The sequence below is a fragment of the Nothobranchius furzeri genome, chromosome 5 (genome assembly GCF_043380555.1).
Source record: "Nothobranchius furzeri strain GRZ-AD chromosome 5, NfurGRZ-RIMD1, whole genome shotgun sequence".
NCBI lineage: Eukaryota > Metazoa > Chordata > Actinopteri > Cyprinodontiformes > Nothobranchiidae > Nothobranchius > Nothobranchius furzeri.
This window is the reverse complement of record NC_091745.1, coordinates 6,113,339-6,130,748: the sequence shown is the minus strand read 5'-3', so window position 1 is coordinate 6,130,748 and position 17,410 is coordinate 6,113,339. Positions and strand designations below refer to the sequence as shown.

At 44.2% G+C, this 17,410-nt stretch overlaps 1 protein-coding gene across 3 annotated transcripts in view; it reads right to left on the bottom strand.

Annotated features, from left to right (window-relative positions):
• Nucleotides 1-1,868: 1,868 nt before the first annotated feature.
• ppfia3 (PTPRF interacting protein alpha 3) overlaps nucleotides 1,869-17,410 on the bottom strand; it is a 30,477-nt gene continuing 14,935 nt past the window's right edge. Inside the window, exons 5-30 of one of the 3 annotated variants that reach the window (XM_015948636.3) lie at nucleotides 17,156-17,284; nucleotides 16,962-17,054; nucleotides 16,343-16,395; nucleotides 16,171-16,264; nucleotides 15,835-15,969; nucleotides 15,145-15,228; nucleotides 14,756-14,887; nucleotides 13,793-13,855; nucleotides 13,629-13,708; nucleotides 12,971-13,139; nucleotides 12,045-12,238; nucleotides 9,887-10,124; nucleotides 9,044-9,177; nucleotides 8,810-8,964; nucleotides 8,346-8,445; nucleotides 8,185-8,266; nucleotides 7,909-8,109; nucleotides 6,762-6,827; nucleotides 6,334-6,360; nucleotides 5,994-6,169; nucleotides 4,081-4,178; nucleotides 3,507-3,682; nucleotides 2,936-3,004; nucleotides 2,691-2,853; nucleotides 2,245-2,309; nucleotides 1,869-2,006 (exon numbers count right to left, since the gene is read on the bottom strand). In XM_015948636.3, coding sequence (XP_015804122.3) covers nucleotides 2,254-2,309; nucleotides 2,691-2,853; nucleotides 2,936-3,004; nucleotides 3,507-3,682; nucleotides 4,081-4,178; nucleotides 5,994-6,169; nucleotides 6,334-6,360; nucleotides 6,762-6,827; nucleotides 7,909-8,109; nucleotides 8,185-8,266; nucleotides 8,346-8,445; nucleotides 8,810-8,964; nucleotides 9,044-9,177; nucleotides 9,887-10,124; nucleotides 12,045-12,238; nucleotides 12,971-13,139; nucleotides 13,629-13,708; nucleotides 13,793-13,855; nucleotides 14,756-14,887; nucleotides 15,145-15,228; nucleotides 15,835-15,969; nucleotides 16,171-16,264; nucleotides 16,343-16,395; nucleotides 16,962-17,054; nucleotides 17,156-17,284 — 2,967 coding nt within the window. In that variant the 3' untranslated portion in view covers nucleotides 1,869-2,006; nucleotides 2,245-2,253. Of the gene's footprint in view, nucleotides 2,007-2,244; nucleotides 2,310-2,690; nucleotides 2,854-2,935; nucleotides 3,005-3,506; nucleotides 3,683-4,080; nucleotides 4,179-5,993; nucleotides 6,170-6,333; nucleotides 6,606-6,761; nucleotides 6,828-7,908; nucleotides 8,110-8,184; nucleotides 8,267-8,345; nucleotides 8,446-8,809; nucleotides 8,965-9,043; nucleotides 9,178-9,886; nucleotides 10,125-12,044; nucleotides 12,239-12,970; nucleotides 13,140-13,628; nucleotides 13,709-13,792; nucleotides 13,856-14,755; nucleotides 14,888-15,144; nucleotides 15,229-15,834; nucleotides 15,970-16,170; nucleotides 16,265-16,342; nucleotides 16,396-16,961; nucleotides 17,055-17,155; nucleotides 17,285-17,410 lie in introns of those variants that run through there. The other 2 variants (XM_015948637.3, XR_008563125.2) reach the window with 2 other exon arrangements.

Sequence of the window (17,410 nt, the reverse complement as noted above, 5' to 3'; positions counted from 1 at the left end):
TTGTTTGCTGTCTGGAAATTTCTTGTTTCTGTTTAATCGCATTTCTAAGCTTCTACACTGGATGGATTATTGCTTTCTGAAATATTTGGCAAAACTATATTTTAAACCAAATAAGTGAAATCAAACATTTTATTTTGGAGAAACCTTTAAGACAAAAAGAGTTGTTCTACATGATAAACGTTGGCTTTAATGTTTTTTTTTAATCATTAAGACATTATTAACATATATCAAGTCATTCAAACTGTATGTTATTATTTAGGAGTCAGAATTTCAGAAATATTCATGTTTGTTTTTGGTAAAGGAGGTCAGAGCTGATCTACAACGGGGTTTAACCCAAAATAACATGGAGGTGATTACATTTCACGTTTTAAGTTCAAACAGAAAAGTTCTTCATGTCTAAACAATTAATGCAATACTAGAAATTCCAAAGTCAGCTGCTCATTTTACTTTAAAGAGCAAGTCACCCCCCAAATAAACTTTTTTTTTGCTGATAAAACTAAATAAACGAGTGTCTAATCGTGCTGCAGACACGTGTCGTCAATAATTTGGCACTTCAGTGCATCTTAGTTAAAATTTAAATATTCTGCCTAAAACTGGCAGTGTTGTGCCGTTGTCAGGTAAAAACTCTGTACTGTATTCTAATTTAAATCTGCCACCGCTATTGGCTAAGAAGTATGCTATGATGTAAACTGGTACATTATGATGTCACAATGCTGTCGTGAGCCTGAGTGTGTGTATTTGTTAGCGGCTCCGCCCTCTCGGTCTGCCAGGCAACAGCATGTGTTGCATTTTTCAAACATGAAGTGGGAGTGGAGTTAGACTCTGGTAGGGGGTGACTTGCTCTTTAAGGATATTAGGAAGTAAATTAGCACAGACGGCTAACACACAAAAATGTGATTTTTACCTTTTCATAAGGGTTTTCTTTGTCCTAGCAGCAATAAAATGACATGAGATTGTTTTATTTCCGGCGATACCTTACCTGCTGTGTTTATTTTAAGGGTCTCTAGCCTCCGATGAAGGGAAAATGGCTTTTCTAGCCAATTCTAACTAGCAAGGCTGTACTGAGGAGACGTATGTTGGAACATGCCCAAGTTGTACGCCTACAAGATTTTTGCAACTAAAATTTTTGTAAAGGCCAGTTTCTGACAAAGTGGGACCATTGGCGTCTTAATTGATTTCCTGCCTTTGACATCACGAAGTTGGTGGACATAAAGCCTCCGTGGCGTCTCTGCACCCTGCCCCATTCAGCTCCGACCCTTTGATGTCAACAGCAGATCCCCTTCAAAAGAGATTCCTATCAGCTTTCAAGGTGCCAACAGACAATAGAGCTCTGATGTGGTCGGAGCTAAATGGTGGTCTGAATTTGGACATGCTTTGCTACACCACCTGATCCTGGAGGGGACACAGGACAACTCTGACAGGGACCGACAAAAGGACCGGACACCGGACACCGACCCAGAGAAGAACATCAATGTTGTTTCGAATACGTCTGTCTGTCTCCCAGAATCACTTTACAATCTTAACACCCTCTGAATGCAGACTTTGACAATGGGGTTAACTTCTGCCTTTTGTGGAACATAGCTATCGTTAAGCAGAATTTGTAAGGCGACACGTTAGGTTGTTTCTAGCTGTAAGACGATAAATGGCCGCGAGAAGTTGGCCTCTGAAGGTGGAAAAACGAACCCCGATCATGCCGACGCTGCAGACTGAGTGCAGACACCAACAGAAACCCTGCCTTGACCTAACAACAGTGGCACTGTCCTTTAGTCGCCTCACAGAGGAACGCTCTGAAGGGCAGGAAGAGAGACGGAGAGAGGAAACAGCAGATCCCAATCCAACGCCAAAGTCTGAGAACACATTTATACATTCTTCATGTCATTTTCCTCCTTATTCCTTTGCTACTGTTATTGCAGAATGGTCAGACGGATATTTTTAAGTGTTGCACTCTTTGCTTCTTTCTTCGGTGATGAGTGAGAGCCTCCTCTCAACCCAGTCCAGTCAGCACCCTGAGGGGAGAAACAAAATGTCTGCCACATCAGAGAGCCTGTGGCCGTCGTTCACCTCAACTTAAAGACCTCAGGGAATCCACTAAAACCCCAGACTCCAACTAGTCCACAACAACAAACAAATACATAAAAAAAGGTTCAAAGAATGATACTCAACACATGTGGAAGCTATCAGCACAGAGGTTATGGCCACACACGGGCAAGACCTTGTTAAGCAGTTTAATTGACGGGTTCTCACCTCAGCCGCTCAACAGGAGTACGTCCTCACTGAGGCAGATTCACCCCGGGCACCAGAGCTGGCTGCTTAGGAGACAGACGAGGTTATTATCATAACAGCGCTGACCTTTCTGGAGGTATTAAAGAAGTGGAGCGAGGGCTCGTAGCATTCCTCTGCACTTTATGGAGTCTGCACCTTGTTATTGACAGTTCCTCTTCTGAAGGAAAAAACAAATTCTTCTGGCGAACTAATAGCAGAGTAGCATGAAAAGTACCAACAGTTCTGAGGCTGCGGTGCCTTTCCAGCTGCTACTGAATGCTGCTAACCTCTGGGCCTCATTCCTGTCGAGTGGGAGCTACGCTGACGAAAGTAGTGGCGTTCAAAAATATCAATCTGTCTCAAGGCCTCACAAGAAATAGGTGTGGATATAAGAGCTGAAGTGTCAAGAGGTCATAGGTCATGCTCACCATCACTCTGAACCTTTCTCAGAGTAACCGAGGGCGTGGAGATGGCTGAGGCACGGAAGTTAGCGGGCAGCGTCTCGGCGGAGTCAGAGGTTACACCCCGGAGGTCTTTCTCTCTAAACATCTTCCTCCAGGAGGGCGAGCGGGTGAACGTCTTAGTCCCATCCTGACAGACAGGACAGCAAAGGTGTGAAACAAAGCATAGTTGCATGGGCAAACCTTTTTTTTTTTCAAATGAGCTCTCTGACCTCATCGGGTCGTCTTTCAGTTCCCATGGAGATCAGGGAGTTGTACTCCTGCTCTAGGAGCTGTCTGGCCTGCAGGAGAGAAGCGATAAAGAGCCTTTTAGATCAGTTTGGACTCTGCAGAGGATTCTTCTCAATGTTTTACTAATCCAGCACCATCACTAAAGCTGGGGTCATGACCCCCACTGTTGGGGGGGGGGGGGCGCTATGGACGACTGCTCTTTACCTGGAGATGGACACATTTCTTTCCAGTAATTTCTGAAATTTCAGCTGATGAATGGTCGTATTAACTACCGGTGTGCACGGTACGCTGGAAAAAAGTCCCGGTGTGTTTCAGAAGTACTGGTATGTACTTAAATCACTGAAGTACCACAATTATTCATTTATTCATCTCTAATTAGATTTTTTTTTGGATCCTTCTGATGATTTTGACAAGATTTTTTCATTTTTGTGAAAATCCTGATTATACTCACATCATCGTAAGCAGAAAGTATTAAAGGATTTAAAGGCTAAACTGCTTTTAAACGCACAGTAAGTAACAATCAGCTGTCTATAATGAGCGGAGGATCGTGACCTGTGTGTTCTGATTGGGGATCTGCAGCAGCAGGGCCAGGTCGGTGTAGTCAAACGTGTCATCTAAAGCCAGCAGAGACCCGTGCACGCCGCTCTCACGGAGGTTGTCGGCGTATTCCTTCAGGCCGATGGTCTGCACCCAGCACATCACGCGCTCATTGGACCACACCATCACATCTGGATGAAAAAAAAACCCAGAACAGACGGAGAGAGGGAGGGAGAACAACTGTTTATGTAAGCTTTTGTAAAAACAGAGCTCAAGCTAAATAAACAATAAAGTCTCTTAAGTCTTATTAATTTGATCCTGAAAGGATTATCCGTGTCGTTACATTTTGAAGAGAGATCAAGTGAACTGGAGAAATGTTCCAGCTTTGCAGATTCTGCTTTTGAACGCCTCAGGGTGATCCTAATTGCTTCAGTCTGTAAAATGTTTCTGGAGAAAAAAAAAACTTAAATTTGGCTCAAAAATGAGCTCTGTTGATGTGACTAAGCAACCTGGACACAGATGCAAGGCTACACAAAGTAGTGAACTCTACGGTAATGTCCTACGGCCACAGCAGACAGGAAGATGTTACCTTTATTTTGGTGGACGCTGTCCTCTCTCCTCCTCTCCAGCTCCTTGCGGTCATAATTCAGGCGCTTCAGGCACATGATGCCATAATGCAAACTGACCCTGTGGAAGATCAACAGCGCAGCGGAGTGTAAACAGGCCCGAGCAGGTTAACTAGGAATGTGCTTTTACCCTCATGTGTAATCAGAACATCTCAGATCTACTAGAGACTTTCAGCACAGTCCAGATAAAACCTGACGACACTTTCTGTGGGGTCAGTGTCTCCACAGAGTCGTGCAGCATCTTCTTATTTACACACCACACCCGAGCAGGAACAGAGTCCTCAAGCACTGCAAATGTTTTCAGCCATCCCATGTCTTCATGCTTTAAACGTTGGTCCTTGTTTCTGGCTACTTTTAAATAGACGTCCTGTTTTATTGTTTTTTATTTTGAACTCATATAAACCAAACTGAGCATAAAATCTTAAAAATGGTTGATTTACATTAACAGCTTGATGAAAGTTCATTTATTCTACAGCTGAAACTTGAAAAGTTAGAATATGGTGCAAAAGTTGATTTAAATTAGGGCTGCACGATATTAGGAAAACCTGCGATATTCGATACCAATGATTAATATTGCGATGACGATATCACTTGCGATAAATAAAAACTTAAAGGGGAAAAGAAAATTAACAAGAAAAGGTAATCAGTGGATCCCGGGAAAAGCAGAACAAAGCTAACTCAGGTGTTTGCTAACCATCAAAATTAAGTGCTGTCCGCAATGAGAACCCACCCAATTGGCCAAATGGGTGAAGAGCTCCATTTGATTAGTTAAAAAATCCTAATACTCCCGTTTGATTGGCAGAATGCATTATGTTTAGCAAATATTTTAGCCGACCATGTATTGCGATATTTATCAGTTCTTTGCGATATGCATATTATGCATGCTGATATCGCAATAACGATATATTTACGATATATTGTGCAGCCCTAATTTAAATGGTAAATGGCCTGTATTTGATATAGCGCCTTCTAGAGTACTGAAACCCCCCAAGGCGCTTTACAACACAATCAGTCATTCACCCATTCACACACACACACACACATTCACACACTGGTGGGGATGAGCTACAATGTAGCCACAGCTGCCCTGGGGCGCACTGACAGAGGCGAGGCTGCCGAGCACTGGCGCCACCGGTCCCTCCGACCACCACCGGCAGCAGGCACCGTGGGTTAAGTGTTGCCCAAGGACAGCGACAGACTGAGCGGGGCTCGAACCTGCTACCTTCCGATTATGGGGTGAGCACTTAACTCCTGTGCCACCGTCGCCCAATTTATGTCAACAATTCAACCTAAAATGTGAAACTACTATGAGACAGACTCATTCCACAAAGTCAGCTATTTTGAGCCTTTATTTGTTATAACTGTGATGATTATGGCTTACAGCTTATGAAAACCCAAAATTCAAAATCGCAGACAATTTAAATATTGTGAACAGGTTCAATATCGAAAACACCCACAAAGGGTTCCCGAGCCTTTAGATGGTCTCTCAGTCTAAATGGAGTTATGGACGTTTTGCATCATATTCTCATTTAGTTTCACCTGTAGAACTGAGATTAAGGGGCCACACAAAATCACTTGAGGGCAGCACTTTGGACATGTCTGTACTGAACAATCAACCAAAGGATGAAACAAATCCTTTTTTTTTTTTTTTTTTTTTTTTGCTGTTTCTAAATTATGTGACTTCAATTGACCTTTTTTTTTACCTTTACTTGTCCACTTTTTCTTATTTTTGGCAAAAAATCTGTTGTAGTCAGGGACCAGGACTAGGCAGAAAATAGGTGAAAATCTACTAAAGCTCAAACATAAAACACGCTAAAAGGTCTGACGAAACATCAGTCTAGACCACTTGAAACTTTGGTGTGGGATCAGGCTCTACCTGTGGAAGCTGTCCACCATCTTGAGCTGTCCTCTCAGCTCCTTCTTGGTCAGGTGGTCCAGCATGCGAGCGTCCACGAGAGACTCCATGAAATAGCTGCGATACTGCGGTAGGCCTAGGCTGGGCAGCCAGTCGTTGCCCACCCACTCATGATTCATATCACCATAGGCCAGTATCTAGGGGGGACAAGCACAGATGATCTGAGGCTGATTCACGCTTGGCAGGATGTCTGAGCGCTCATGACTCACTGCATTCAGTTTCACTGCAGATGAAGCACCTGACAGCGTGTCTGTGTTAGGTTCTGATTTTTTCAAAGGTTAAAAAAAAAGTTGGTCCTTACCTGATCCCAGCTGAATTCTTTCAGCTCCTGGAACAGAGGGAGAAAAGACGAGGCAGAGAGAGGGAGTGAAGTGAAGGGATGAGAGGAAGCATGGAGTCAAGAGCAGGGTGGATGGGTGAGGATCAGCAAAAGGAGGGAGAAATCACAGCAGCAGCAGCAGCAGCAGGAAAAGAGGACAAAAGTGAGGAACAGTGTGTTAGTGAACTGGTAATTAGTTGGAAGCAGTTCACACTGAAACCACAGGGAGAGACGGTTATGCTCAACACTATGGCCTGGGCCCACAGAGGAGACAGATAGAGAAATAAATACAGAGAAAGAGGAGGAGGAAGGGGAGAGACTCATCAACATGATTCAGATCAGACAAGGACATTCAACCGTGTTTCAATCATGACCGTAAAAACAGGTGAGCCACGAGACTGAGCACTAACCGGAGGTTTAGTGGCAGCATTCAGGGACTCCATCTCAGCATGGGTCATCCACACGTTACTGGTGGACTGCAATGGTGGAGACACACCAAACACAGGAGTGAGAGGTAAGGGAGAAAAACAACAGAGAAACGAAGACTGTCTCAACCACCAGCACCGAAAAACCAAAAGGGCTGTTGTCTGACAGCAGCCGCACACTGCTTTCATGTTGCCATGGTGATTTAAATGAAAGGCACAATTATGTGAATAGATAAATCATTTCCAGCTGTTGATTTGAATTGGCGGTTTGGTCCTATCCCACATTTCACCACACTGCTGATACGACCTCCAATGTAAATAAGTACAGGTTCAGAAGGAGAAACGCCAAGACAAACTACAATCTGGCTTTCGTTTCTAATTCCTCAGCAGTCAGCTGTCAACTACCTTCACTTTCAATTAAAGAAAAGGGTCGGAGGTTAAAAAGAAATGCAATTTAGCCAGGAACACGGTGTCCTTTCTGATGTTGGCAGGAAGTCATATGTAGCACATAGGCTTTGTTCTGGGACCTCCCCGACCTCCAGTACGAGGTGTGCCAGAAGCAGAAATAAAACACTTTCTGACCCTTTTTGTGGGCATACCCTGAGGCTGCTCAGACCTGGTGCTAACATGTGTCCTGGGCCATCTGATCACAGGTGGACAGAGCTAAATACAGGTGTAAACCACTCGGGTCGAACAAATCCACAGCCACATTCAGAGGTGGACCAGGACACGACCCGAGTGAAACACGTCACGGTTTCATCAAAACGATATTTAAAGTCAGTGACTGTTTATGACCTGCTGAGATGCTCCAACAGCTGAATGAGCGAGGACGTCTGCTTGTTTATTTGCACAGAGTGCAGGAAACCAAAAATGTGGGAACGCATTTTAGCACCGAGCGCAAAAACGCATTTAGGGCTGTCGCTCTGTGATCAGATCATTCGGGACGAATGACATCACCCGCCCCCAACGGCCTCATTGAGCTGTAAATGTCAAAGACTGAGAGAGCTGCAAGGACCACCCAGATGTAAAAGTAATTCAAGTTTTCTTTACGTTTACAGTAAATCTCTCCAGGCTACATCTAATGTGCAGATCTTGGATTTTTATGTGGAGGAAGGAGTAAAGTGTGTCTCACAGAGCGAGTGCTGGCTGGGGCAGACGGGCTGGTGAGGGACACCATCTCCTGGATGGCCAGCCGCAGTTTGAGGCGATGCAGCGGGTTACTGATGCCGATCTCCCTCTGGATCTCAGTGTCGGACAGGTTTGCCATGATGGCTCCACTTTTCACATTAGCACGACACGCTGCAACATACCAGGCGGGCATTCCCACCCACAGCTGGAAGGAAGTGAGATGAAATCATCATAGGATAAATTTGTTGTAACTGTTTGTTGAATCTTTAGTGTCACCAACCTCCAGCCAAGACACAACTGTAGGTCCATCCCAGGACGCAAATGGAAGTCCTTGACGACAAGCTTCTTCCAGCAGCTCATGCCTGACAAGAGGAGGGCGTGCCATTTGGTAAAATGTAAAAGCATCATGATCAGCACATAAAGCAGAATGTATTCACTAACTTCTTTTTGCTGCGACGATCCTTATCTGCCGAACCAAGAGTCCCTGTCTTGTTTATTCCCATGGTGTCTCCCGAGCTGAGGTCCTCAGAGGGTGTGGATGCTGAGAGACACAGAAAACCTTAGAATTAAAGTCCCATAGTCGTCACACACACTGGTGTGGTGAAAACTGTCCTCCACTTTTGACCCATTCCCGTGGGGAGCGGTGAGTTGCAGCTGTGGCCGCGCTCAGGAACTATTTGGTGGCTTAACCCCCAAAACAACCCCTTGAAGCTGAGTGTCAAGCAGGGAGGCACTGGGTCCCACTTTTGTTAAGCCCACGGTATGACCCAACCTGGATATGAACTCCGATCTCCCAGTCCCAGGGCGAACACCACACTAAGCCACCGAGCTGGTGGTACATTACAATTACAACACTAGAGGATCTCAAACTTGCTGTTTTTCACTCTGATGCTTCATCTGTTTACCCAGAGAAGCAGATCCATCGCGCCCTGGTTGGCCCAATCTTCCCTTTTCCTTCTTTCCAAAAAGCCGACCAATGGAAGACTTGATGCTTTTCTTCTTGCTGGACTTGTGGAGAGAATCCTGGCTGCTGTTGGAGTTGCTTCCATCGGCAGAAAGGCTAGAACATTCAAAATCGATCAGTGAGCTTAAAAACAAAACTGATTCAACTTAAAATGTCCTTCGTCAGGAACACTCACCTGCGAAACTCTCGGGGGTCATCAAGCATCGCCCCCGGATGGGTGAGGGCCATCCTGTCTAGCCGCAGCGCACGGGGAGTCGGAGGAGGAGTAGAGTCTAGAAGAGCGAGGGATCGATCATCCTCCTTGTTGTTCTGAAATGCCAAATGGAAACAGTTTTAATAAAAACAATCATTTTCAGTAAAGGATGATTGTAAAGTATTGACGTTGCGCACAGAACAGGAAATAATACCTGTTTTAAAGGTTTGGCTTAGGTAATGTGTTTCTATGGCAACGTAGAGCTGCCACGCAGGTAAAATAAAATAGGATAACTTTATTGTTCTAACAATATAAATATTATAATGGAAGAACATGATGTAGCTCTGATTTGATTTTCCCTGGGTGGCAGCTCCAGGCTTCCGTAGAGTCTCTGTTGTGTTCCTCCATGATTTGTTTCTGTTGTTCTTCTAAATGCAGTTTTCCTGAAACTTTGCTTTTTAATCAAAGTTTTAAGAAAGTCAGTCTTGGGCTTTTGTCTGATCTGCCCCATTTGTGGTCAAAACCTTTTTCTTTTTTACTTACATTTTTCAAACAAAGCAAAACCTTCACCAATCTGTTCAGAACTTGAAAAAGTAGTTTATGTTTATTTGCACTGTTTGTTTTTTGTAGCTTGCACGTTTCTGAACACTCCCACAACTTACTTGACTTTTCCACTTCTTCGTAGGAACCTGTTAAACCTCTAACAAGTGCGTTAATCACATGACTCACTTTCTGGAGAAGTTAAAAGGAGTTAGATTCAGAGTGAAGAAGTAAAAATATTACACAGAAACCGAACAGGAGCTGAGCTCTACATTCCAGCGGTACCTGTCGATCAGATTCACGAGCCGGGGAGTGAGGCAGGCGAGGAGTGGAATGTCCAGAACTAGGTGGAGACGGGGAGGCCAAGGTGGAGGAGGTGATGGACGATGGGATGAAGCCCCGTCCTGTACTGTCTCTGCCCAGGGAGGAGGGAGGAATTGGTGGGCTGTCTAACGCCACACTAACCCGACTCTCAATCTCCTCAGCACGCAACTCTGTGTTCTCCTTTTCCTCCTGGATTAGCCTGGTTGAAGTTTGGAGAAGAAGGAAAAGGAAAAAAGTTATATAAAACCAGCTTCAAGTTTAACATTTTTGGAACTGTATTTGCTCGTGTTCTCAAAGCTGCAATAGCAAATTTGGAAAACAAATTTACTTTTTGTTCACACGTCTTAACAATGTTCTAACATGACCATAAATATGTTGTGAAGGGAAAAAAAAACCCCGAAAAGATCAATTAATACATTTCTCTCGTATTTGTCTAAAAACCTCCACCAATAACACTTTTGGGGCTGAAAACAACAATTGGACCATCTGGTTGTTGGTCTGGCAGAACCGCCGCACTTTCCCGGGTCCTCCAGTCATTACTCCCTCACATATTTAGCAACAGAACACCACTGGCGTGAGAGATTCCCTGCTCAGTAATACCAGAGGAGGAGAAACAGCCGGCTGCTACCACTTCAACTCCAGTGCAAGCTACCAGAGTCCCAAAAAGAGAAACACCATTTGAAGTCACGGACAACAAAAGACGTTTGGACCTAGAAAACGGCGACTGGTGTTTTGTTCTATCTCGTTTTGTCTGGCAATGTGGGTTTCCGATTCCGGTGGATGCAGATCCCTGGAGGATACCCGAGGGGAGGGGTGAGTGTGTTTGCAGAATTTCTATAGGGAGCCTAAGCCACGCCCATTTGGAACCACGGGTCCCCCGAAAGAGCGACAAAAGGAATGCATGTCACTGGGGCTACAAAGGCTATTTTTGATCCCGTTTGTTATGTGCCATGGGTTTCACATATAATGCCCGTGAATTTGAAAGGAGCATTCTGATGCCAAGAAGGTGCTTGTGATCGAATGGGGACAAAAGTTATTTTAGGTTTTTTGTGAAAATACGTCACTAAATTAACATCAATGGACATGACACAGAAAAAAGCAGAGGAGAAATGGCTGCAAGTTTACGGGCTTTCAATCCTTCCTTCAGGAGGAAAATCCACCATAAACCTAGCCGTGTGGTAAGCAGCAGCCACACTAGAGGAGATTATGTGATGACGCCATGCGACGCGTCGATGTCTGATTTGTAGTCATGCTAATTATGAATTTTTACAAGCTGATAAATACCAACATGGTTGGCGTGATCAAAGCACACATCATTGTCATTTAAATTATAGTGCGTGTGTGATCCAGGGCGTAAGGCAAAACGGATTAGAAAATAGCTCACTTGCATTCATTTTTCCAATCTTCTGGGGACCCATGAGCCAACCAGAAAGGGAGAAGACTTGGACTCCCTATATAACAGCTTTAAGGAGAACATTGATTCAACTCATGAATGCATTTAAACGCAGTTAGCATAGCAGCTTAGCTTGTTTCAAACAAGAGGAAAGAGTTCACACACACAGCTATTAACTTTTATTCCTGTATTTTGTGTTTATTTTGAACAGGAAAAATACATTTATAATTTTCTTCAGTCAAAAACTTACAGGAAGTTATGTTTTAAGCTAAGCTAATTTTATTAGTTGCTTGTTCTCTCCTCATATCTGTATTTTTCAACTATTTTAGCTTATTGTCACATGACAAACATTATAAACAACCACACAACTTTCATCTAATAATCTTTATGACCCAATCACACAATTAACATTTTTTTTTTTTTTTTTTTTTTTTTTACAAAGACAGCTTTCTGGCTTATATTTAAAGATTAAAGTCCTATAGTCCACACTGGTGTGGTGAAAATGGACGGTGTGCGGCAGACACGGCCGCGCTCGGGAACTATTTGGTGGGTTATGGTTTCTGTAGTATGATAAAGACATGATCACTGTGCTCTCAGAGATTTTCAGAGCTGCAGACATGTCAACTATCTCAGCCTGCAGTTGGTGATGGTGTGTATCAGGATGTTGCATGTAGGGAGGTGTTTCTCACCACACCACCTCCCAGGACCCCCACCCTGATTACTTACTTGATCTCCTTATTGATGGCCTCCAGCTGTTCCTGCAGCATGATGGCCAAGGTCTGTACGTCTGTCTGTCCGCTGGGGGACAAAAGCTCGGAGCTAAAACGAGGTTCTCCATCATCCTCATCGTCGGAGCACCCCACATCCATGGCCGGCTCGTACCCGGTTGCCAGCAGAGCCCCGCTCTCCCAGTCTGGGTACTGCACAGAGAGATAGAAGCAGAACATGTACTGTAATACTTGGAATTTTTGTCATTTGAATACTTTCACTCTGTTCAACCAAACAGAGACGTGAAGTAACAAATCAAAGGACTCATATGTTTTATGTTATTTTCTGTTTTCCTTTCTAAAAAATTCTGCATTATTCAAACGCATGATTCAAAATGCAAAAAAAAGTTTTTCAACCAAATTGACACAGAATATCTAATTTCTTTTCATCCAAATTCTAATTTAGTTTAATAATTACAGCAATTTTCAAATAAAATCACTGACTAGTAACCTCTACTGAGAGAAAATTCATGAAGTAAATGACAAAATAAGGAAGAAGTGCACTACTGTTTAATAAAGCAGCTTTATTGTTCAGCTAAAGGATCTAAATCAGGCGTGTTCAAAGTTTGCAGCTCTCAGACGGACTTTGTGCGGCCGCCTCAAGCATTTCTAGAATGGTAAAATTTTGTCACTCCAACAGACTGTCGATGCAGTGTGTACAGTTTTTAACATTCATGTGTTCAGATTTATACATATTACTATTTTAGGACTTTCTAAACAATACTTTATTTTTTTAGCATTTTATTTATTTATTTATTTATTCAAATAAAAAAATACATTATTATAAGTTTGAAACTTGATTTTTGCCCTTGTGTTGTAACGTTTGATTCTAAATATTTGAAAATGTTATAAAACCAAGCTGGATCCATTGCCAGGGTATGCTACCTTGCTTGGGTCCTCGTGTGCGGTGCTCCAGCGGGCCCGGTGGCTTCGCCTGACCACGCCCCCGGCAGAGGCATTGCCAAAGGGATCCAGGTGAGCGGTGGAGCCCGCTGGGAGAGACCCGCCTCCATGGGAATACCTCAGCTCCAGGGCACTGCCTGGCAGTGAGCGACTGCAGCGATAAAAGTAAAGATAGTTCCCGATAAGCTAAAATGATCATTGTCCATGTGGTGAATGAGGCTGTTGTCAGTGAAGACACAAACAAAACAAACATGTGGAAAGCAAGTTGAGGAATGCTGAAAAAGTCCTACAAGATATTTGAAACAAAACAAAAAAAGAAGATAAAACGGACCACAGAATAAAATGAAAAACATTTAAGAGAAGTTAAAGACCCTCGTAAACATTATGACATATTTCTGTCAACAGATCTACAGCAGGGCATGACAGACGCTGAAGAAGTGATAGTTAATGCCAGATAATTGGAGTGTTTGTGCAGTGAGCGTGTAGCATTCATCATCACAGGTAATGTGAGCTCTGACAGTGTAAACTCTTCCAGTGTGGAGTGATTTATACGCAAAAGTAGAAACGCAACGTTTGTGTGTTTACAGTAAGGCTGTGCAGGAGTTTCAAAATAAAGGCGGCGGTTTTCTGTAGCACTGACCTGGAATAAGAGCCACTGGGCCGAGCTCTCAGCTGATCCACCTCCAGCTGAAGCCGCTCCAGCTCTGCGATCAGCTGGTCCTGGAGGGAAAAAGAGAAGGACATGGTGGGAATGTAGAAAGGAGGTCTGCTGGGCTCGGCTAAGAACGAGTCCCGCATCTTTACCTTGTTTGCCAACAGATCATCCTGGAGTTTTTTCATGTTGGACAATTCCTCAGATAGAGCATTCTGGCAACAAAAAGAACAGCAAAATCATTCTTTGTACCCATGGACATAATTTTGGGGGGAGGGGGGACATGCCCCCCCCCCCCACCACCACCACCACCACCACCGCTTTTTCCAAATTCAAGTTTTGACCCCTGCACTTTTTACCATCCAAAAACAATATTACACTATATTAAATTGACACTGGTTGAGCTCTAGGACCAAGCGGAAAACAACTGTTTGTGTTGAAGCTTGTTTCCCATTAGAGCATACTGTAAAGATACCCCCCACCCCCCACCCCGTGCCCAGCCCCCCCACTTCTAAAGTGAAAATTACGTCCATGTTTGTACCTTTTGTGACCATTTCTTGACATCACACCAATTAAGATTATTGAAACTTTCTTCAAAGGTAGGGGGGTTGAAAAATCAAATCAGAATTTTTACTGTGTTTAAAAAATGTAAGTCATGGATTTAGTTGAACATTTGTTTTTATTTCGGACTTAATGGAGACAGATGATTCGCTGTAGCGACCATCTGAAGGGAAATGAGAAGGGAATAAAAGGTTGGAGCTTATTTTCAAAACTTCTCTCTTATGTTTTTAAAAGTTGTCTTTTCAAAATCACACCAATAACAGCTGATTATATTTTAACTTGCTCATGTTGCGACATTGAGAGTCAGAACAACCTTTCAGGACATTTGTTGTAGGGAGGATTTTTGAGCCTCTGATTTGAAAATCTCTAAATTTATAAAACATAAACAAGAAGCTTGAAAATGCAAATAGGACCAAAAGGATTCCTTTCTGCAAGGAGATCAACTCCAGTTCAAAGTGATCTTTTGAAAGGACCACTTGACTCCATTTGTTTCTGTTTTTGTGTCTTTGGATTAATACTCAAGGGTGGTTATTTCTTTGGTCTCAGCAGGTCACCTTTTCCTCCAGGGCAGCCATCCTCTCCTTCAGGTGAAGCTGCAGCCTCTCGTTGGACTCGGACAGCAGTTTGTCCACGGTGTCGGAGAGGCGTTTGTTGTGTTCATCATTCATCCTTTCCCTCTGCCGTGCCTGAGGGGGAGGCAGGAAGATGATTTAGAAAGAAAGATTTTAAAAAGTCAGCAACAGGAGGGAGAGATGGGTGGGTGGGAGGAGAATTCGGCTCCACTGAGACTTCAGAACACAGATTCCTGCATGAATGTGCACAGTCAAATAGAGGATTTAGAAAATTAGAGCACTTTTGTGATGCGTAAAGCTTGACAAAAAGCACGGCTTGAACGAGGGGGTGGATGAAAACCAAAAAAGAAAAAAGGGCCATCGTGACTCACTCTCTGTAGCTCCTGGTTCTTCTCCTCCAGTTGTGCCTCCATCTGCCGCAGCCGCTCCTCAAAGTTGCCATGACGTTCCTCCGCCTGAATGATAGGAGAGGAAGCAGGCTGGGAAGAAGAGCCGTGTTGCAACACTTATACAAATTAACACAAAGGACGGATCTTGTTGACCAAGTCTAGTAATTAGTTACATGCCTGTGCAGATGACAGAGCAACAGGAAGGTTTGTTTGCTCGCTTCTTACGAGGCATTAATGTGATCCTGCCACGAAAGCCATCCTGCCCGGACACGTAAGACGAAACCCAGGGCCATTTGAGAGGTTTGAATAGTGAGAAGCGAGGGAGTACAGTGCACATTTTTGGCATGAGACAAAATTGTGTTTACAGGAATTGTTAACAATTAAATGGGGAGTTTGTGTGGAGTGCAGCTCCTGACGTGTTTGCTCCCGTGAAGCAAAAAGTTGTGCTGACTCTGCACCCTCACATGGTTTTCAGTCTAAGTGGCTCAAATTTCTGGCTTCAGCTTCATAAAGTATTTGCTATGCATCTGTCATTTGACATCTCGTGTTGCATGAAATCACACAGACACACACACACACGTTCATGTTTGCTCCCGCCGACACATTTGCAGAGTTTGTGCATGTGTGTGTTATGGCTCTGAGAGGTGGTGAGGTCTGGAGGAGGATTCATACCTTGTTGAGTGCCGCCACCCTCTGGGCGAGCTGAGCTTCGATCTCAGGCAGAGTCTCAGCCCTCTGCAGGGTTTGCTGCAGCTTCTGTTTGGCATCATCCAGGCGCTCCTGGAGCTGCCGGTTTTTCTCCTCGCTCTGCAGGGAGACCGGATGACAGGGAGAAAAAGTGAAACTCGGAGCAAAGATTGCCCAGGGCAGCAGACGTGATTAAAGCCACTGATGGGGGAAGGTAAAAGCCTCAAAGGCAAGCTCTGTGTGCCAAAGTGATACGCAGCCAAGCTGCCAATCAGCAGCAGAAACGTGGACACACGCAGGGGTGAAGAGACTTTCTCCCACCTGTCTGTGGAGGGACTCTTTGCTGGCCAGCTCGTTTTCCAGTTTGTCTTTAATGTCATGGAGAGACGTTGCCTCCCTCTGGGCACTCAGGTACCTGCACAGCAGAACAAAACAAACGAATCAGTGAGAGGGGAACCTTTTAGAGGAAATCACAAAGAGTAAAAACACAGACCTGCGCTCTAACGTGGTAATTCTCTCCTCCATGTCTTCTCTTTGACATAACGCCTGAGAAGATTAAAAAGATAAAAGGTTAAACGTTAAAGCCACGAGGCAGAAAAAGAAAGACAATCGTCTAATGTTAAGCTTATAAAATCAGTTGCTAGGAGGGAATAATCAGACTTTCAGCTGTTATTAGCTGAAGAATGAAAATTACTGGTTAAAGTTGCTGTTGACAGATTTGCCCCTCTCGTGTAGCTGATGGGGTGGGGTGGAGTAAAAATGCAGGAAGTGAGGGGAAGCTGTCAGAAAGACGTGCTGGGGGAAACTAGCTCGACTGCATCTTGTCCCACAACACTCTGCACCTTTTAAGCAGCTGCCAGCACACTGACTGATTAACAGTGTCACATCCATGAGAGAAACGCCTGCAGCTCTTCTGATGGCTGTCGCCATGGCTATGGGGCAGAGGCCCTCTAGTGTACAACAGCAGCTGCTGCTGCCAAGCGGCCAAACGCGTTGTTACCATAGCAAACTGTTAAACCGTTTCTGTGTAGAACAAAACCAGCTTGTTGTGCGGCTGTCGCAGACACACGCAGCAGCAGTTTGATGTCCGTCAGTGGCTCAGCTGCTCTCACCTCTTTTAAATCCCGCTGCAGTTTCTGGTTGGCTTCTTCAGAGCGCGCCAGCTCCCTTCTGGCAGATGTAAGCTGCTCCTCAATCTCACCAACCTGACAGGAAGTGAGTTCAAAGGACAAAAGATTCTGATCATTTTCAGCTTGTTGATTCTTAGTCTTGTTAAAAGAAATCAAGCTGGCTTTGGGTGAAGTACCTGTCTGCACATGAGTGCCAGTCTCTCTTTGAGCTGCCCCAGCTCTGACCTCTGTCGCTCGATCTCGCCCTCTCTTTGCCGGTCGATCTCACCATCGTCCAAGATGGAGGATGGTCCATTGGGAAGTCGCTACGTGAAAATATTAAGTACGACACGACAATAAAATTTTGAGTAGCTAAAATTAACCAACTAATTTTAATTATGGTGCTTTCAGCTTATAAAGAATCTAAATGCTTTTTCACATCTTACATGAAA